The 22,287-nt window shown below is 40.9% G+C and overlaps 1 protein-coding gene across 5 annotated transcripts in view; it reads right to left on the bottom strand.

Annotated features, from left to right (window-relative positions):
* Positions 1–22,287, bottom strand: part of GLIS1 (GLIS family zinc finger 1) — a 180,850-nt gene that overhangs the window by 71,705 nt on the left and 86,858 nt on the right. For all 5 annotated transcript variants that reach the window (XM_072932616.1, XM_030278747.4, XM_032749852.3 and 2 more), the window contains one exon: positions 19,647–20,748. In XM_072932616.1, the coding sequence (XP_072788717.1) occupies positions 19,647–20,748 (1,102 nt within the window). The remainder of the gene's footprint in view (positions 1–19,646; positions 20,749–22,287) is intronic.

The following is a 22,287-nucleotide window of genomic DNA, read 5'->3' as shown; positions in this document are numbered from 1 at the left end:
TACTAATACATGTCAAACAGAACTGCTGGCATCCACACACAGTCACCATAAACCGCTGCTGGGTTTATCAAATACCTTTGGTTTCTTTTAGCAATCCATCAGGCTCGCAGGCACACACTGCTGTGCAGACACTCTAATCTTCAGTGCTATCCCTAACACTAAAGGCAGAATCCCACAGCATGGTTAGAAGCATTCCCTACAAGCCACCCCCAACAGAATCCATGGGTTGCTTTGTAGGAAAAATACCAGCTACTGTTTCTTTGCCTGCAGGTTTTCCAGTGAGCCACTGCACCTCAGAGCTCTCTGCAGGAGCCCACACGATGCCACCCCAGACCTGGATTCTCCTAAACCGAAAAGAAGATGCACGGTTCTCTCTGAGAACCTTCTAACACGTTTTGGAATTATTTCTAGACCACCAACAAAGCTGCTGGAGAAAAAGGGGAGCAGGGTTGTATTACAAAGCTTCTCCTCACAGTTCCTGTTACTGGTTATTGGACGTCATTATGGCTTTTGTAATGATGGCAGCATAAATCAGCAGGCAAAGGCTGAATAGAATGTTCTATCCTTGTCTCCCCGATGAAAATTCCTGTCCAAAGAAGGGATAAAATAATATATTTGTTTTAAAGAATCACTTTTCCCCCCGAGTTTATTTTGGTTTAATTTAGCAGAATGCATAAAAGAGGGATAAAAAAAAAAATCATAAAGCCAAGAAAACCACACAATCCCCTTAAAAAATGAGATTTATGTTCAAGTTTGAAATGGCATAAACAGACACTATAAAAATCATCTCTGTTCCAATCAGAGCAATAAAAATTGTCTTAAAATTATAAGGCTGTAAAAATTGAAGATGACTGGTTCTGCAGCTCAGTTGGCTTGTGCTAACTTAGTGTTTGGTATTCAAATGTAAGCGGCACTGTGGGTTCTTCACATGCTGCCTGTCCCTTAGGCTTGCTCAGACAGATCACAAGGAATGTAAGAGGGAAACAAGACCATGTGGCTGCTCCCCCAAAGTGTGCAGCACTCCAGCTGACCCCAAATGCAATGTCAGGGCACAGAAGGGATCACACAGCCACCTCCACAGCAATGTGCTTCTTGCACTGGCTGGTGTTCAAGGGAAGCTTCTCATCACAAGGAAAGCTTAGGGGAGGGATACTGCACTGAAGCATCATTTTGCACATGAATGTCCGCTGAGATGGAAATTAACTGCATACTGGGGAATGCAAGAATGTTTGAGAATCTTATTCTTCTGGCTACACTGAATTGGGCATCCATTATCTCAGCTCATAAACGACAAAAAAAAAAAAAAAAAAAAAAAAAAAAAAAGGCAAAATTTTCATAACCAAGCTGCTATAGCTGCAACAGCACAAACAGAAAAATCCAAGCCAGAATGACTTTTATCCCCTGTGTCAGGAAGACTTTTGACCTGAGCAGGGCAATAACAGCCCTGCACCCCAGAGCACCAATTGTTCCCTGCAAGCGTGTCCAGGTATGTCCATGCAGCACTGCCCAGCTGGCCGGGCAGCTGCTCCAGCTCACACCTCCCAGCTGCCCATAATTCAGAAGGATGATTGCAACAAAATCTCATGTACACCAGCAGAATATAAATCCCATGCATGGGGGTGGGCACTGCCCCAAGCAGAGTCTCACCAGGGATGGCTGTTGGACACAATATTTATCCCAGACACCCAGAGCCTGCAGCAGTCATTCCTACATGGGTCTGTCCCAGCAGTGGTGCCACGGTTCATAATGGGAGAGGCATTTTGTCTTTTCCCTCTGGCACAGCCCTGGCAGGCCAGAGCCCTGCTATTCTTTTATGTACCTTTTCATCTAGGCAGCAGGATGCAGCATTCCAGTGTCAGGGAATCCCTCTCAGAATGAGGGTTATGCTCCAGTTGTGCAGGACTTCACAAAGATGATTAATTCAGACACTGCAAAAACCCCTTTTCAATTATTTTGGAAATATGGGAGAAAAAAACAGCTACTGGAGCTTTGGAGACTCATCCCTGCCTGCAACATCACCTACAGTGTACAGAGGAGAATGAGTACATGAAGATGTGGCTGCAGGTGAATGATTGAACTCTGACTTAGTTGTGTTTTGCACAGATGGTGGAATTTGGCATGTGAAGCATGACCCTCATTCAGGGAATATACATCCCCTTCCTTTCTGAAGAACCAGAATGGGGAAGGAGGTAGAGGGAGTTTGCAGACACACACACACATATATATACACGTGTGTGCTTACATATAGACACACATGCATGCACATACATGTTTATGCTTTAATATATGCCCACAATAAAATACAGTTGTCTGACAAAATTACTGATTTTTCTCTCCCTTATAGCAGCACTGCCAATCCAGCACCAGGCATTCTATCTCTCATATAGAATTCAGTAAACATATCAATCCAAATCCAAGAGCCATAGCCAAGGTATCCGTAACAGTGACATATTATGAAACTTTCATTCCCTTTCCCCCTCCCCTTCTACCCCAGTAATAACTGTCAGGCGATCCTGGCAATTTCACAAACATAGCAATGATTCAGCTGGCAGATTTCAGTGGATTATTGTGGCCAATTTGGAAAAACACTCTAATAAGCATTACTTTCCAGAAACCAATATAAATCTAGAAGAGGGGATTATTAAACCCAGGGAAACTATAACAAAAGACATTAATTGCATTTTTGGAAGGAGCTTTTGAATTAAATTATTACCTGCTAGTTTATAAGGAAAACATATAGATAAACCCCACTACCGTGACAAGAATTAATTTATACTGGCCACATATACCATAGGAAATTTACATACCAACACTCTGCTCATTTATGGCATTATATAAGTATATGTATATTTTCAGACAATTAGGATCATGTTATTTACTCTCACATCCACACATATGCACACAAGTAAGGGTAAGTAAAGCAAAAGATCAAAGGTAGGAAAGGATCACAATGAATTCCAAGCCATGTGTTTCTGTATTTGTACATACATTTTAAGGTTTCTAGACAGTCTTACAACAGAATACAGCAGTTTCTTAAAACTACAGGACTTGGATAGATTTCTCTAACTTGCTTCTAATTTGCTGCTTACATCTGTTTTTTAAAAATTGCCATCCTGCTCCAAAGCCTGTTGAAGTACATGAGGAGCTTTCTCTTGACACCAGTAAATGCTGGATCAGGCCACTAATACAGAAAGATTAATCACTGCCTCTAACGTCTGTGTCTTTGGGAAATGTGTGAGGAGGGCACTGGAACAACCACAAGCCATTTTGGAAGTTCCAACACAAAATGACTAAAGGATTCGTCCCACTGTTAAATAACAGTTTTGAAAACAAAATTATGTATTCTTACAATAATATGATGTAACCTCTGATTTCCTTATTTTCCCTTTGTGAAACCGTTAGCTTGTATACGTGTTCTTCACATTTCGTCTGTGTTCTCCTTGTATTTGTCTTTCCAAACATGTAATGAGTAATTCTGGAAGTAAAGGAGAAACTCCCTCCTTTGTCACTGAACTTAATTCCTCAAAGGCAGCAAAAAGGTAGTGTGATGAGCAAATATTTAAGTAACAAGAGATCTATATAGCCACAAAAGAATAAAACTGGTCACAAAGACTGCATTTGTTTTGATAACTCAAAAAAAACCCAAAAAACAAGAGCTAGGATCTGACACACCATTATTATTAATTAACAGACCCAGAACAAACAGAGGAAGCCAAGCTCCAAAACAAATACTGCATAGGACACTGCTGCTAAAACCCAAAATACCAGCCAAGGAGGCAACAAGATCAGAAATATCCAAACAAAACACACGCAGGGCCTGTGGCTGAGCCACGGTACTCCCACACAGCTACTACCTTCTGCCTTCCTGAGGGGGAAACAGAGCCCATATCCTGAGCCCAAACAAGATCACCTCCTCTCCTTGCCAAACACCGGCTCTATCTACCCCATCTCTGGCACTTACATTTATTGAAGCCTAAAGATTTGGAAGTGCTCTTCACAGCTCCTTTCCTGATCTCCACCAGCTCCCTTCAGAAAGTGACCATTACAAAATCTGGGTGAAAAAAGAGTATTAGAACTCTCTGCTGACCTCAGTAGCTGCCAAGGTCTCCCCACAGGGTTACTGGGGTCAGACAGCCCCCATGGATGCTCACTTTCCCATAGCATGTGCCCTTCTGCCAGCTTAAGGTGATATCACCCAGAGGATACTGATGGGACACAACTAAAACGTGGGCCCTAGCACCACTATGTGCTGTCAGTTGTATTAATTGCTGAATTAACCAATACACTGTGCCAATATATAATGAACCATCTTTTCCCTGCTAATTCTTATTCTAATTTTTCATTTCCTGGCTGCTCCAAGACCAAAAATAAAAACAATTTCCATGTGGTAAACTTAGAATTCTGCATCCATCATGAAACAGATAGGGCTGGATTTACAAAGGAAGAAAGGATAAATGAGTTGCTCCCTTTCTTTTCCTTTCAGCACTGCACATTGATACATTCAGATAAGACATGCCCTCTCCTCTTGTCACTTCTCAACTCCCAAATGACCACCAGGCTGCTGAATTTGAGGAACACTTGGCTTTCAGTGGGATATGGCTGGCTGTAACAAAAGGCTCCAATGTCTTACACTGTTTTGCCTTAAACATTGCTCTAACGTGCAATTACCATAGAATTCACTGAGAAAACAAAGTTCCTGGGTGATTCATGCTGCATACTTTCCCCAAACCTGAGCTAAAACCTTCAAAGCCTCCCAAACTGAATCACCAGACTGAATCACCCTGTTTCCAAATGCGTGGGGAGCAGCTCAGAGGTGCTGCACACGGGAGCTGTGGAAAGCAGAGCCCAGGAGGGGGAAATCCTCCCCCTCTGCAGCAGAACCACTCAGGATCTAGGGAAGGGGGATTGGTAATTGAGCTCATATCATTCCGGCCCTGCCTGTGCTCCCATTTGTTTGTGGTCAATGGGAGTTCTTCCCCCGCTTTCAGCACAGCCGAAATTTGCCTTTCGGAATTGGCAGAGGCTTGAAGTTTGCACCTGGGAAGGCTCCACACAGGTGCATGAAGGATGGAGACCCTGCTCTGCCTGGAGACCACAGGTGGAGACACTGTGGGGACACTCTAGCTGCACACCCAACAGCAGAGCTGATCAGCAAATATTTCTACATTTTTAGCAGAAGAATCAGCCCCTTTGCTCTCAGCCCTTCCCATCAACTTCTCTTTCCCTCACATAAGCACAATGACTTGATGGCCAAAATGATACATCTATAATTTCAACAATAACATAATGAAACAGTTCTCAAAATTTATCAGAACCAGACTCGGGTCATGAATAAAGCCACTGTACACTGATAAATGTTGTAAAGGACTAGGAACACAGATTTTAAAATTCAGTGCTCGTCATCTCTCATAATCTACGTGAAAATTGGCTGCAATAAGTCCTAGAAATTTGACAGTCTAGATATTGTTGTTTATTCATAACTTCTTTTAAGCTACATTTTTCAACATTCCATATTTACCATTTTCTTAAGTATACACAACTGTCTTTGACTGCATGGAGGGACAGAGTCAAAACAATGAAACATTTTCAGTGCAGCATTGCAACCAAAACCACTCAATTTAATATACAGGTTTGACAGTCTAAGGTGTTTTGTCTAAGGTGGCTATTTTGCCCAGTTTGGTTTTTTTTTGTTGTTGTTGCTTGAAATGGGTTCCTGGGCAAAGCACCACAGATTTAGAATGACACACTGCCATGTTTTTAAGGAAAATATGGTTTTGTTTAGGCTACAATTAGACGTTTTCACAATTTGTCTCTGGCAAACCGAGACTGAAAACTCCAGAGTCAATTTATTTCGTGTGAACTGAAGTAACATCTATCTTAGTAAAGAAAACTTTACAACAAAAGAGCCTTCATCATAGTAAGACCTAAGAGCTTTCCTTCTAAAAATGAAGGGTTGCCATGCAATTCTTAACTCACACCAATTCACGAGGCTATGAGCCATGTATTGTTTGGAAGCCATGGGGGTAAATCAAATTATCATGAACGACACTAATGATCCCACACTTGCCTGAACATAATGCACCTTATACAGTCTTGCCTTTAGGGATTATTTTTTATATATACAATTAGTACAAATGGTTTACTCTCCCTCTTTTGTTGACTTTACAAAGAAATGCACTCAGGTACAGAGTCTGCCTTTCCTGGGTTAATTATGGGAACCAAACCAGCTGTGTCTATCGTGTGATAAGTCCCCAGGTAATACCTGGGAAAGCCCTGAGTGCAATAAATGGAGGAGCAGATCATAAAATGCATAAAATGACTACCCTCTACTGGATGGAGCCAGAGCAGCTGAGCTGTGTCAGTGGATCCCCAAAGCCATGATTTAACACAACTCCTTTCACAGTGCCTGGGCTGGGTTTGGGTTTGCACAGCAGTGGATCTAAATGCAGTTGTCAAAAGGAATTCCTGGGTGAGCAGGGTATTCTGTCCTTGGACAAAGCCAGCATTTCTGCTAAGCACATGTCAATTATAAGCACAAGATACAAAAAAAGTGAAGGTTTTATAATGAGAGAAGAGAACCATCACAGACTTTCAGAAATCCAAATGGTTTCTTTGCCTTGCACTTTTATTTCCCAGCAAAATCAGGCCAGATCCCAGCTGGTAAAAACTGGCAAATTTCCATTAGCCTGTGGGTCATTAACTCTGAAAAAAGGGCAGTTTCAAAACCAGTTTTGTGTATAGTGTTAGTTTCTGTCAGCGTTGCTATAAACAATCAAAATTGAAAGTATCTGGTATGACTACAATACCCATTTATTTCTCTTGCCATTCAGAGATGTGTTCCAACCCTGATTTTCATAAAACAATTGATACATATCAGAAGCTATATCTGACAAGCTGAAATATTCAACCCGAACTTCTAAGTTTGCACCCTCCTGTCCACCTATAACCATCACATAAATTCTCCATGGCAGTGCTTTAAGCTGCTGAAGAGAACAACTCATTCAAAATGGCTGGCACAAACACAAAGAGCAAAAAATTGACAAATGTAGGGCCAGGTACAGATTTAGCAGAGATGTCTGCAAAGGATCTGGCTTCTTTCCCTCTCCCCAGGTTTTGTTCACCATCATCTGCCTGTGCTCCTGTACCTGTGCAGCTCCCACGTGCCCAGGGCTCCTTTGCACAGCCAAACCCAGAGCCGGCCCCAGGGCTTTGGGACACCCACCACTGCACACCAAACAAGCTGGATCCAGCACTTGGAGCTTCACTGCCTGAATTTTGAGTGAGTTGGACAAGGAAGCTGCAGGTGAAGCTGCTGCTGTGCTCAACAGTCTCTCTCTGCCTGTTTCACAGCAGAATTAAAGCATCCATGTGTCATGCACAGCAGTTTCTGGCACAAAGCTGTATGAGGTGTGTTAGCTTTCACTGGAATCAATAGTGAGACTTTCCTTCATGGTGAGGAGAAACTTTTTGTTCTATAAAGGTAAAGGCAAAGCAAAATAAAAGGTATCTTTCTTAGCAAATGGACCCTCTAGCCAGTCACCCCCCACTTCACACGTGCCACTGTGCAATGCAGCACCTGTTTGTGAAAAGCTCTGAGAGTCTGGCCGGGCAGGACAGGGGGGTCCCCAACTGCAGGGATGCTGAGCACCCGGTGCTCTGCATGGGCACCATCCTCAGCTACCTCACAGCAACATCAGCAGAACAAAAATACATACATAATACATTCAGAGTGCAGACATCAGAATGCTTGAACTGTATCCCTGTGCCTGCTAATGCACTTCCCTCTCTTACACCTAGTAATGCAGTAATCTCTGTTCAGAGAGTGGCAAAAATGTGACATAATTCTGCTATCAAAATTATTCCCTACAATTTATTTTCCAATTTTTTAAGACCGTTTATGTTACTCACATAGTTGGGCATCTTCTATTTCCACTATGAAATTATTCCACTCTAAAATAGGCCTCCTTTTTGGGAAACCTTTTGTGAAAAATTAAATTCTCCTTTGCCTGATTTTGCCTGATCATCCCTACTTTTTTCTATTCTTTCCTACACAATCCCTCCCTTTTCTTTTCTCCCCACCCTAGCCTCAGTTTAATTCCTTTCATCTTTCCTTAAAAGACTCTCTCTCTGTTCCCTTAACCATTTTTTTAATTTCCCATCCTTTAGGCAAGTGCCAAAGATGTTAAAATGAAAAATGGATGCTTGCCATAAAGGAACAGAACTCCTGTAACTCCAAAACAGTTGAAATCATGAAAACTTGCAGGCCATTACCCCATTATGTGAATGGTATTTTTACAGCACTAGAAATGAAGTAATGCAGCTACAAATGTTCATGTTTTAAATGTGCTGTCATTCCAGTGGCCTGCTACAAGTTGCCTGAGAGGTACTGAGGAAGGCTGGGGGTATCACAGTCCCCTGAGAAGAAGACCCAAGCTTCACAAAGGTTCCTTCCATTCTTATCCATTTAACTTTACTCAGTGTTAAAAAAGTCTTTCCTTTACTAAGTCCTAAATTTGTTGCTTTTCACTATTCATCTGTGAGAAGGGATGATGCAGAATCCATCACCCAGCCTTTCCCATTCACTGTCAACTCCAATACCTTTCCCTCCAAATTCAGCAGAATCTCTTCACATCTGAAAATATTCTGAGGGTCTCCTTTCAAAACCTGAACAGAAATGTTCAGTGCTCAGCTGAGGTAACTTTGTCACCTCAGCTCAGAAGCAAAGTGTATGCAGGAGGAGGTTTGCCAATCTGAAAAGCTATCATCAGCTATTTTTCAGCTACCTGGCAAAAAGAACTACTCTGACTAAGCTGGTGTGCTCTGTGCATCTGATGCATGTCTGGTTCCTGGGTGTTGTCAGCTTTTCACTCCTTGGCCTTGAAGACAAAGCATGACCTAAAAATGTTCAGTTGGACCAAAGTACTGTAAACAGGGAACTCTGAGATCACCACGACCATGCAATTCAAAATGTCATTACATTTGAGGATATGCAAGAAGATAAAACCCCGCGAGTAATTGTCATACTTAAAAATATTTTCACACAACCTGCTTTTTTTTGTGATCTCCCATGTCTTTTCTGAGGGGACAGTTTATTACATGGAGGCAAGTGGGCAACATGTCAAGCAACAGATGTGGTTTTGTCGAGAGCACCCCACACTGAGTCAGGTCTACTGCTGTTTTGTGAGTGCAAGCATGTACCACAAGGTATCTATCTCTTGCCAGATCCCTTCTCCCTGCAGTACTTGAATGTGTTTTCAAGCATCATGACTTGCACCATTCCAGGAACATCCCCCTGGGCCTTGTTTTATGTAGAGACAGTTTGCTCGAGGTCCACAGGGAATGGGTTGAGACTGTGTCTCTTTGTAAGGAAAGCAGGGTAATTTCTACAGCTGGCCAGCTCCTGAGCACAGGCAGACAAATGTAGTCGTACCCAATTTGAAATCAAGGGAAAAAGGGCAGGATTTGTTTCACATGACTGAAAGGTCCTGACTTACAAGCCACAATGTTGACAATACACCTTTCCTGAAAGCACGGACAGAGAGGCGCTCTGTGCCTCTGGGTGTACTGAAGGATTACTGTAAGGTGGTGCCTGGGCTCAGTGACCCAGATGGCCCCACCAGCTCTGCCTTGTGCTTTCCTTTTTGTAATACTCCATCTTCCTCACTCTCTCACTGAAGCAGGGTGCAACCATATCAACATGGATACAGCAGATTAGCTTTACAAGGTTCCCACCAGTCTGACATTCATCAGCTTTCTAATCTCGTGGTAACACAATCCCCTTTACAAGTACGTGCTCGTGCTCTCAGGCCGAGGGCTGCAGGTTAAACTGATACCCAGGTCCTGCATTCCACCAGCTGCTGATTGACTGACCCTGTTCCTGACATTCCCAGGCCTGGCAGCCCTCCGTGCAAGGGTTAAAGGGAAGTTGTAAGCAACGGTTCTAAAACACTTGGAAGAATCTCCTTGAATCAAAACCATTTCATAAAAGGCTCTCTGCCAGGCAATAAAATATTTTTTGATGGACTCTTATTTTATCATTACCCATGTAAGAAAAATGTATTGCAAGAATCCCAACACAATTCAGGGAAGTAATCATTTGCAGATTTAGTAGGCATTCTCAATTGGCAAAAATGAAAGATTTATTGTAGGCATGATGAAACAAAGAGCAGTTGTGCAAACTTTACTGAGCTGGATTATGAGAACATGCTTTTTCCATTTCCCACTTTTAAATGCCCTGGATGCAGTTTCAAAAGACAGATCAAGATCAATTATTTAACACTGCAGCTCCACTGTACCTGAGCAGAGGATCTCTTCACACATATGTTATCTGTACACAACAATAAAAGGAGATGGAGGGAAGACACTGATAGAGACAGCTACAACAGACTTTGAAATAGAACTCCTATTGTTTCTTGACTCCACAATCAGCCAGGGATGTAAACAGAAAAGTCAGGCACTGACAAATGTCTGTGATTAAATGCACAGCTATTTGAAATGCAACCATTTCTGACTTCCCCAAATACATAAAATACAGGTGTCCTTAAGACGGAACACCGGGCACCGAATTCTCTACAATGGTGACTTTTTCTTTGAAAGCCACAGTACAGCTGAATAAAATCACTGTCATGCACACCTCTACACAGGTGAATAATTTTCTGAAGTAGAAGGGTCTTTCTGGTCAGCAAAGGTGCACAGTCTTACACCAACTTTACAAAATACATGAAAGAGAAAATACTTTGGGAAGGAGGATATCTTTTCCTTGCCTTTTCTGCCAGGCACTTAATGTGTTCTTTACAATGACACCAGTTTAAACAGGGAGAGAAAGCAGCAAAGTAATTTGTCTTAATTCAGCTGTATCCAGAACTTGGGCACAAGAGTTTTCATCACACAGGAAACGCCGCTGGCAGGCAAAAGCTTGAGAGAGCTTTGAGATTCTCAGTAGAAGGAATGGTTAGAGAAGCAAAATAACATTATGGGCACAGTAAGTTATTGGCCTCAGTACCTCACTGTGATTATTCACCCTCACTGTGCTCCAAAGAAATTTATTTCATTGTACTCGTAAGGAAAAGGAGATCCAAGGTGACAATATCCCAAAGTGTTCATGGCATTTCGGTAACTCAGTTCCTGGTCTGAGAGGAAAAGGATCTCAACCTCAGGGATGCAGAGCAGGGCACCTCCAAAACAAACCTACCCAAAACCAGGCCTGCTTTTGGAAATAGCTCTGAGTGAGCTGTCAGATGCCAGTAAGTCACATTTTGATATATTAAGCTTAACCAGCACATTGGTTTTTTACCAGGCCCACTGGACTACTTGCTAAATGAGCCAGTGGAGGCTTCAGGATGTGAGCCTGCACTGTGCAATGATGGCTTTCCATTTCTCATCTGATGTTAATGGCCAACTGCTGCTGGTTTGTCCCAAAGTAACAAACAAATGCATCATATTGAGAACTGAGATAAAACTGCATAAATGACTGTATAAAGTTTTTAATGTGCACTAAATTCCTCTTTCTCCCTCGAGACTCCCTCAGACTATACAGCTTCTCTGTTGCCTACAAATGCAGATTAACATTTTTATTAAATGACATAGGTTGCACTAATATGGAGCATTAAAACATATTGGCCAAATAAGAAATATTATTAAGCATATTGTTGGCACAGGTTTTAAACAATATTTAATTTTATGGCTTTTTAATTTGACCAAGCCTTCTGCCAGGTGATACAAACTATTTTTCCTTCTTGAGGTTAATCACTGTTCAGAGAGGCTAAATCACTGAGACTTCTGAACAATTCCTACTGCTTTTAATAATCCCCACAGAACACATACAAAGGAATAAAATAAAGCCAAGCACTTAACCTCAAGAACATAAGCACAAATACTTTCTTTAAAATTTTAGAAATTACGAGCTTTGCATCAAGCAGACAAGTTGTCCACCAAATTACAGGATTAATAATATTCAGATGCAAGTTGGGTTTTATAAATTAAATTTCAAGTGGTAAAAAGAAAATTCCTCTCTCATTGCTTGTAGATATTACTCAAATCACTGAATGCACCCTGCTGCCTCAGATCTTCTGGAGACAACTCACCCTCACAAAATTATGCTGAATCCAGCAAAATTATGATTTTAGGAAACAACTGCTGGACACATCTTTGAGGTACTCTTGAGATGTACTAAGGTATTCCTACAGGAAATAGGTATTTCACTATTACATTTCCTGCTCTGTAAAAATTATTACTAGACTGGAGAATGTATCTGACTAGTTGAGTGTGCATCACTTATCTTTACTACTGAGCAGATTTAAACAGTGAAACCCGTGGATGATTCGCTCCAAGGCAGGGGAGACAGTGAGAAAGAAACCTTATCACACTTCTGCTGCATGGGAAATGGTGAGCTACAGAAATCCTGAAGAGTTATTGCAAATGCAGTACTTAGAGGCTGGAAAGCCTTTCTCCCTTTTTGCTCTTCAGATGTGATTATTTGATAAAATCCATTGATCTGCATGGCTAAGAAAGTGATCTTGTGGTGCAGCTGGAATGAATTGGGAGTTAGGAGGCTGTTTGCAAAATATCTTCAGAAGGTGATGCCTCATGAGAGGTTTATAGGTCTGTGCCGAGGCTGGGGTTTGAATAAATCTACATGCAGAGCCAGGCCACAGCAGAGCTGGAAAGAATTCTAAGTGTCTTAATATGAGAAAGAATCACTACTTGCCGAGTCTTGTGGGACAAGAGGATAAAGATAAAAACATGGTATCGAGATGTCATTTTTGTATGCAAACTGGGCAAAAGGAAGGGAAAGGAGCCTAGAAGAAGCCTTCCAAAAAAGACCCGGGAGACATGCCTAGAAATTTGTCTGGCGGCCAGACATGGCAGGTCACAACTAATAAATTTCATTTTTCGAAGTTGGGCATACCTCAGCCCACATTATTTGAGAAAGAACATGAATGACTTTGCTTGGTGTGGAAGAGTTCTGGTACAATTACCCATCCTGTATGCCACAAGGGTGCCAGCAGCACAGTCTCTGAGGAGAACCACTTTTAATACAAAACTGTTCCCTTCCTTGAAGATTTTCTCTTTCAATCAGAGAGTACTGTCAGGTATTAGAAAAAGCTCAGTGTTTAGTATCCTGACAAATATTTGTGGCTTTGCAGGCAAATGGATCATTTTCCTTGTATTCAAATCAGGTCACAGTTGGAATTGTGGTGAAAAATATGTGTTTCAGTAGCCAAATCAGAACACTGAAGAATGAAGAGAAGATAAATCAGTCCAGGATGAGCTGAAATATAATTGTTTGGGGGACTTTACTAACAAAATATAATCACTGAATAAATCAAATGAGAAAAGCTTTTAAATAACAACAAAAAGAAGTGTCTTTCTTTAAACCTTATTCATCCTGAAACAGAAAGTAAAAAATGATGGGTTGAAATATTGAAACATTTCCAAAATAGCACATTGTCCATAAAATGTCAATAGTAACAAAATCCTCTAGTCCTGTTCTCTGTCCTCCATCACTTCTTTTCCAGAATGGTGACCCAGATTCACTAATGTTTTTTTCTCAAAGCTCTACTGTGATCCTACTGCTGGTTTGAAAACACTAGTGGAATATCTAATAAAATTTCTATCATGGAGGATGGAAATGAATATCCATGCTTTTGTCACAAGGCTATCTGTTCCCTAAACCACTAGCTACCTATCACCTTACCTTCAGCAGATACCAAGTATTGTTAGTGGAAATTATCTAACACTGTGAGAACCATAATAGTGGCAATTAATTACTATATCCTGTGGCAGGGAGTTTCACGGGGGGAGTGCCCATTATGTTGCAGTGAAATTACTGTTAATACCCCACTGTTGCTTATTTAACACACTCAACAGCAATACCTACACACAGTCACCAGATCTGCACAAATGTATCAGGAAATCTTCAGGATTAGTATGTTTTAAACAGGTCTCAAATCACTTAATAATTTATCAGGTCAAATGAAATTAAACATTGTGGAATTAAATATTCTCATAGGATAAAAAAAGTATGCATCTGAAAGCCTTCTCCATGATCTTTCATGCTATGCCTCTAACTACCACATTCCATTTCTCAGATCTCTTCAGTGTCCTGTATAACATTTTTAAGGCACACAAATGAACTTGAAAACCATTCTGGATTCTGGCAGCAACACTTGGAATTTACTTCACTTTAATTTATTCAGATTTACATAAAAAGAACCTCTGTCAGTATGTCAGCCAGACCTAACTCGTATCAGACTGCTGGAAAGTAACAGAAAAGGCAGCCAATCCAGCTTTGTCAGAGCACAATTCCACCAGGTCCAGCATCCTGTATCATTCTTCTATCAGCCTGATAAAGCAGATGCACATCATAGAATGTCCTGAAGCCCAACAAACCCCAAACTGGGAGGCTGATAATCTTTCAGGAAAATCCTTGCAGCTTCTCCCTCTGCAGCCCAGCTCAAAGCAAGGTCTCAAGCCCCCAAGGGTAGTGCAGGGCCATTGTACTCATTTGCAGCTCTGTCCTGCTGCACTGCAACATGGGACAATCCCATTCACAATGGAATCTGGGCCCAGTAATTTCTGCTGCTTTTGCTCTGCAAGATCTGTTAGTGTGGAGCTTTCCTGGGGGCAGACACGAGTTCAAATTCACCAGCTGGTTGGCCATGAGCTGAGAGAGAGCCAAGCCTAAAGCCAGTTGTTGGCCTGCCCTCCAGTGCTGGGGCATGCTTAAACCCATCTGTACTGCCCTGGAATCTGCAGTGGGCTTTGTAAACAAACAAATATTGTGTTTCCACAAAACCACTGAATTGCTGTCTACTCCTCTAATCAGAGTGTTTTGAATGCTGACGTTCCTTGACAGTATCGGGAAATGCCATCAGAGACCTAATAAAAAGAGAGATCTCTGGTGAGGCAGCTTTGATAGAATGGATGTTTCCTACTACTGACTTCAAAGGAAAGAAAGTGAGCCCAATATTATTGTTGTTCTTTTAAAGCACTCCTTTGGCATCAGTGCATGACACCCTCCACTCCAAAAGCTGAAAACACTTTCCAGACTTCCACAACATTCCCTCGAGTCAGGCATGGAAACTCATTGTTTAGGTGAAGTAACTCACAAGTGGATAAGCTGCTGCATGCAGACCCATTTTCCCCACTGATGCAGGGCTGTCCCTGAGACTCCTCTGTAGCTGTAGGCCTGTAGAGATCTCATTTCTCACACTGCATTGCTGGACACACACTCCCCATGGACTGCAGACAGCATCAGACTCACCATCTACTGAGAACAGAGATGCCACACTGGTTTCCTCAGAAACAGAAGCAATAATACTAATCTGCTCCACAGGCATTCTCCTATATTCCCAATATCCAGGTTGCTGCCCATGAAGTGTTACAGATGCAGCCAAGCCTTCTGATGAAAGCTCTCACACACTCACATCGTGTCAAACCACCTACGTCAGAGACGTGCAGCAGAAAATTAACAAGAAGTTCAGCCAGAGCACAATCTTTTGTGCAATCTGTATAAAAATCTGTTTCACCAGTAAATTGCAAATTGTTAGTTTGTGTGAAATGGTGATTGGAACACAAGATCTGCCCTGGAATGCTGGAATTGCCTAAAGACACCCTTAGGCAAGTTACTTATCTTCTCTGTCTCAATTTCCCCATGTTTAATGCAGTACCTGTGGTGTCTCAGCCTTAGGGATTCAAAAGAACTGACTACAAGCAGCACAGGTGCTGAATTTCACTGTGTACAATACAGCACCCAAATCATTCCATTCAGATTCCTCCCAAACTGAGTATGTTGAATATATACATGAAAAGAAGATTCTGCTTCAAAGTCTTAACTCTCTAGGCAAACACAGAGAAACAGGTCTGGAACACACAGAGGAGGCATTTGTTTCTTTGAAATACAAAAGCTAAAGACATTAACCATAAATATTATCCCTGTCCAACTCCTTTCATGGGTATCACATACATTATGATAGCCAATTTCTATAAACACTAATTATACCTGTAGAAATCACATGAAGGTTAATTTACCTTGATCCTGTCTGGGGAGGCCCCTGAGCACACACAAATGCAGTGATGGGAACATATTTTCTACTCATTATGAAGCCACAAGAGTACAAGAGGGTAAACTAATAAGCCAAGTACAGATTTGTCCAAATCAAACAATTCTAGACAACTAAATGAGCAGCTCTGTATTTAGATTTGCAAGCAGAGGCTTAAACCAAGGATGCAATATCTGGATATCAGCATGCTTCTACTCACCAAAGTATTCAAAGAACTGAAAGGCAGAAAAAGATGCAGTTATGAGAAACTTTTTCTCTTCCTTTTTTTTTAAATAAAAACCATTTAAGCTTGCTAATTTTTGCTGTCTCAGACAATCAAAATTCCAATTGTCTGGGACATCAAATCTAAAAAAGCATGAAATTAATCTTCAGAAGTTAAAGTCTTAAAGGCATTGCATCATTATTTTTGTTGGATATATTTTTGATTATAATGCAGATGAACCCCAAATTTAATAAAACTAAAATAACATGAGTTAAGTATGAAACATAACAGGATATTGCAAAGAGATTAGGTAGTTTCCTTTAGACTACTTGCAGAGCCCAAGGAAAAACCAAACTGAAGGACACGATGAGAAGGCACCACTTAATTAGAATATTTAACAGAATATAAAACCAGAATACTCATAGTACCAGCTCTGGCAATGGAACACAGTGAGCAGAATATGGACCCAAAACATCAGCAGTGCTCCACACAGATCCTGTTTTGCCTGTCGCCTGCCTGGAGTAAAGAAAGAAGCAGGCTCGCTAAATTCAAACCAGCTGCAACGATGAGAGTGTTACAGTTGGACTGAAGGAAGCTTACCTCATGAAAGTATTGTGGAAACTGCTGTTGGAAAGATAATAAAAGGATTAACTGCAGTTTTAGTGAACCATTTACTTTTCAATCAAAATGTCTCATGTATTTCCTGTTCTCAAGTAGCTTGAATTCCAAAATTCCTTTGTCTATTACAGTACATAGTAGCAAAGCCTGTCATAAGAAATTAATAATTTTACATGGAAAAGTACTTTTATGTATGATGGTGGGGTGCTGTTCACTGTTAGCTTCTCCTGAGCAGTTCAATACTTATTCAGACAGTAATCTTACAGGCAAGAGAGAAATCGAGGGCTTAAAAAGGAAGTACAATGGGTAATTGTGAACAGGGAAAGAAAATCTCCACTACAAATATCAAGAGATGCAAAGTTACTTTAACAGAGCTACAGAAAAAAAAAAAACAAAACAAAATCTCAGACTTTTATAGACAGAGAATTATTTGCCTTCTTAAATTGCAGGAATAACAGCAAAATTATTACCACATCAAAAGCAAAGTCATCATTTAAAATGACGTGACATCACTGCACAACACAACACTGCACAGCAATCCCTGTTTCACGTGGAATGGAATTCACTGGGCAAGTAATCCCCACTTGATATTAGTAACTTCAAGGAGCTGTGCTGCAGCTTTGGATCCTGCCCCTCCTAGATCAAGCTCTTTTCAGGGTAGACAACTAAATTTGCAAAGAAGACAAGGTTTCTGTGTATTCTCTTGGATCCACTTCCCTCCCTGCAGAATTCCAGACTGTAACATTTAACACAAGATACCTCTGCTGACAGTGGACAGCTCTTACTGTGGGAAGAGAAGAGTTAACTCCAAGCTGAGCAATGTGAAGCTCCCAGTCCTGATAGGGCCATTCCATGTATGGGAACAACTACAATATCTGCTCTAGTAAAAGAGATCTTTAAATACTTACATGGCAAGGCTATATAAATATGACATAAAGGCTGTCTGCAATATCAGATGCAGAGGTTTTCCCAACCTATTCACAAAACCTTGATGTGTTATCAATAGCTGGTACTTTACCACAGATGAAATTAATTGAAAGTAGGACATTTTTAGCATTTGCTAAGATATTACAGCATTTCTCTGGTTTACCAAGTTTTCTGTAGGAATGGAAATGTAACATTAGAAATCTGTCATACAATACCTGTTAAATATGCATTTTTCAGGAAAAGAGACAAGTTCCCTTATCCACAGAGTCTACTGATCTTTCAGCACTACAGGAAACTAATCAGGGCTTCATGTTTTAAGTATGCTTTCAATTTACTTACCTACACTTTTATTTGGAAAAAAGCAAACTTCCATTATCCTTTGATAATTTATATAATTGTAACTAAAAGAGATATATTCAGGGGAAGTTAAATTCATTTGTACATTTAGAAAATGTCATTGAGCTACTTCTGAAATAGAGCCACTCAGTTCTTGCTTTCAAAGCAAGAAGAAACACACATAAGTCTTAGAGTGTTTTCATTTTACCTTGGAAAATTTGATGGTATTCTCTAAGTATGTGCACTGTTTCCAGTATTATCTTAGGGAATACCCACTAAACAGTGCAGACATTAAGAAAATATTTTTCATTTATCAAATGGAAGTAAACGATAATTAGGACAATCACCTACAGAAAAAAATCTTCTGCAATATATTTTGAATACTCTTGTTTTCTTCTCTGTCCCTTCCATAAGCATCGCAGGCCTGAAAGTTTTTTCTACAAACATTCTTTCCTATTCCTCCACAGAAAGCTACAGCTTACCATGGAAAAGTTTGTCATATCTAACAACCTTACAAGAATTTTCCATTGCATCATGCTCTGATCAAAACAATAAAATAGACATACAGCTGAAAATTCTACCTATCAGGAGCCACAACCTGCTGCCATAACCATTCCCTTTGTCTGCGCTTTTTTGTGCATGTGTGTGCGTGCACATGCATGTGGGTGTTACAAATGAGACTTTCCAAATTTCATGGTCCAATCTGGAAGCTTATGTCAAACTTGTTTTGCTTCATCTGTTTCAGTCAGGGTCTTATATCATTGTTGTTTCAAACATGTGGAAAGCTTAATGGAAGTCATTAACTTTTATTTTAGTTTGGCCATATTGTCATCATGGTGGGCAGATGCAGAGATGGTGCTATTCCCAAGATCCTCTTTTTGGAACACTGCTCTTGTTTACATCTTCTTGATCAGAAGAGAACAATGGTTTTTACTTATTTTTAAAGCTCTGTTTCGCAAATTAAAAAAGCCCCTAACAACCTTTGAAAATGTAATTAAATATATTCTTTTTAGTCTTTTAACTGTTTAAAAACCTTTAACAAGTTTCTTTCTTTTGTCTAAACTACATTTGAAGCTTTTGCACTCACAACTCTATGGGTTATTGTTCAGCTGAAGGAATGAAAAGAATTTCATTAGATGTGTTTTATGTTTCTTGATTAAAAATGTCACCCGAGGCTCAGTGACTTTGTTTTACGTTAAATGACGGCTGAGTGCTTTGATCATCACTTTATTAGTGGTTTAATGAATATTAAAAAAACAAAGCACTGTATTAAAAGTTAAGCTCTCATATAAGGAAACCAAATCCCTTTTCCAAGAACTACAGTATTTCTTACTCAATCATTTCCTTCTAGATTAAGGTTTTCTCCAATTCCCCTTTAGCCTGCTACAGACTAAGTTACAGGAAAGCACAACAATTATACTGGAATAAGATCGAAGCAAGAGCAAGAAAGAGAGAAGAGCAGTTATGTTTCTATTCAAACAAATATAATCCAGACTTACCATGCACTTGTTTGGTTTTTCTCCAGAGTGAACCCTCATATGAATCAGCAGTTTGTAACGAGCATTGAAGGGTTTATAGCGGCGGACACAGCCTGCCCAGAAGCAAGTGAAGTCCTCTCCTTTCCTCTGGTCAATGTGAGTCTTTTCTATGTGTCTGACCAGTTCGTCTTGTTGCTCGTAAGTGGCACTGCAGTCTATCCACTGACAGACCTGCTTGCCACTGCTGAGGTCCTGCTCATCGCCGTCGCTGGGCTGCAGGGACTTGGGAGACATGGAGCTGTTGAGGTGAGGCAACGGCCCCGGGGTCTGGCTGAGCTGCTGGTGGAGGTGGTAAGGGGGAGGCAGCCCCTGGTGATGGCGAAAAAGATCAGCAGTGGAGGAATAATCGTCAGCCGGTTCTTGTTTTAAGAAACTCACCTTCTGGGTGCCGTGAGAGGAGTTCTGGTGAGGAAGGCTCGTACCATTCATCATAAGACTGAGGCTGCCATTCTCCTCAACTTGCTGCATTTGTATCTGCTCACACTCACCTCTGTCACATTCAGTGGAAAGAGGTACAAGACATGCTGGAGGGGAGGGAATACTGCAAGGGTTTGCAGGCTGAGAGCAAGAGTGGGGCTGAGAGGATTTTTGAGCACTGTGATGACTGATCTCCACAGGATGAGAGGAAATGCCAGCTGAGTTAGCTCGCAGTCCATTCACACAGGTGACCCGTGACGTCTGCGACGTGCGGATGATCGCTGTAATATCGATTCCTTCGGCTGAAGACGGCACAACAGAGATGCATCTCTTCTTCAGGCTGCTCGTTTGTAGCCTGGCCGAGTGCTGAGGGGTGCCAAGTGACAAAGGACCCAGGGAGGAGCTGTGTTCATTATTAAACAAGTAGGATGAAAGTGAATTTGTAAAGCTATTATTCATTAGGTCTAGTTCAGGATGCAGACTACTGGAGGCTCTCAGCTCCATCCCATCTGTAATCCTCCTATGTGTGGAAGCCTCAGACAGAACCTTATAATCACTGGGGCATTCTTGTTTAATGTGCTGAGCCGGGTGACTTCCATTCAGGCATGGAGCAGCAGAATCTACTGAGTCTTGAAACCTGGGTGACCTGCAATACAGTTTTCATTAAGCATCAGTAACCACCACAGGGTTTATGATTTTCGTACAAGACACAACACTCGTTAAGCCCTGCAGAATGGAAACACTTGGAAACATCTCTGCCGGATGTTGCCTGCCTAATGCAGCAATTACACCGAAAAAATCTGCAATGCTTCCTCTCCAATCTGTGTAAAGACAGCATCATTTTACACAGCATTAATTTGACACACTGAGTATCACACGGAACAGAGAATCTTCACTGCTACAGGCAGTTCATCAATCACAATCAAGGCTTTCAGTGCATAATAGATTGGGCAAAACAATAGCTGAGAATGAAGTTTGAGAACTTTGGGCATTTTTGAATTATTCAAATATTGTCATTTTTTCTCAGAGCACACTGGGAAAATGCCTTGGCATTCTTGTTGACACAAAAAAGTCTAGCTGAGCTTTGCTTACATGTCAGAGACATGCTTTCCTTCACTAAATTAAAAAAGAAGCCAGATCACTGAAGAAAAAAGGAATACAGCAAAAGAGCTGCTTGCTTTCAACCAGCACTCCAAAATCAATGAGAGATCAGTTGAGTATTTACTTCCACAAAATAAAAAGTTCACAGCCAGTAAATTTTAAATGGCAGCCTATGTACTCCCATCTCCATTTTTCATAATAAAAAGTGCATGGGACTGTAAATCACAGTCTGTTTTGCAGAAGTGATTTTTTATCATTTTTCATGTGTGTTGAATCCATTCATTGAGGAAGCAGAACCTTGAGGGACTCCACAAAAGACTTTTCAGAAAAGCACTGCATTAAGAATCATTTCCTCCTAACATTTTCTTCCAAGCAGTTAGCAACTGGTTTATGGCTTAAAATAAAACATTTTATCTCAGCTATAAACATTTACTGTGGATGATCCAACAGTGTGCTTTTTCTTAGTAGCAGAGGGTGTTCCTTACATATCCCTAGAGCATGGGAGGGTTTAACCTATGGCTTCATTGTGCCAGACCAAGGAGAGGAAACAGTACATCTGTGTGCAGGAAAGCTGTACCTGAGGTAATAAACCCTCCAGAGAAGTGCCCCAAGGCTCTTAAGCTGACATGTTCCACTTAAATTAATTTTATACTTTTATGATGCTAGCACCACAAAAGCTGAAGAAAACACAGCCATTTGGCAGCTTGTGTGTGACACCAAGCTAAGGCAGGTCTGACACATTTTAAAGCATGAAACACATGTACATGAAAGTAATTTGGACATTTAGACACTAAACTATGAACCTGCTGAACAAACTCCATTTATTTTACACTTTAGATGATTTTATCACTGTTATTTCCATTAATCCATCACTAATATTAAGATGAGAAGCTGGGATAATTCCTAAAACTTCCTTGGTAATAGCTCTCAAAAGAACAAAAAGGGACAGGAAAAAATAACAACAATCAAAAGTTTCAAAAATACTTCCCGTGTAATTAAGGTTGTCAAAAATTAGCACCTGTCTGAGGTACACAACTGGGAACACTGCATTAACTACTGTCAGGTTTCTAAGTTCCAATAAGGC

This window comes from Taeniopygia guttata, chromosome 8 (assembly GCF_048771995.1).
Source record: "Taeniopygia guttata chromosome 8, bTaeGut7.mat, whole genome shotgun sequence".
Classification (NCBI taxonomy): Eukaryota; Metazoa; Chordata; class Aves; order Passeriformes; family Estrildidae; genus Taeniopygia; species Taeniopygia guttata.
The sequence above is the reverse complement of the archived record's forward strand: the minus strand, read 5'-3'. Positions and strand labels throughout refer to the sequence as shown.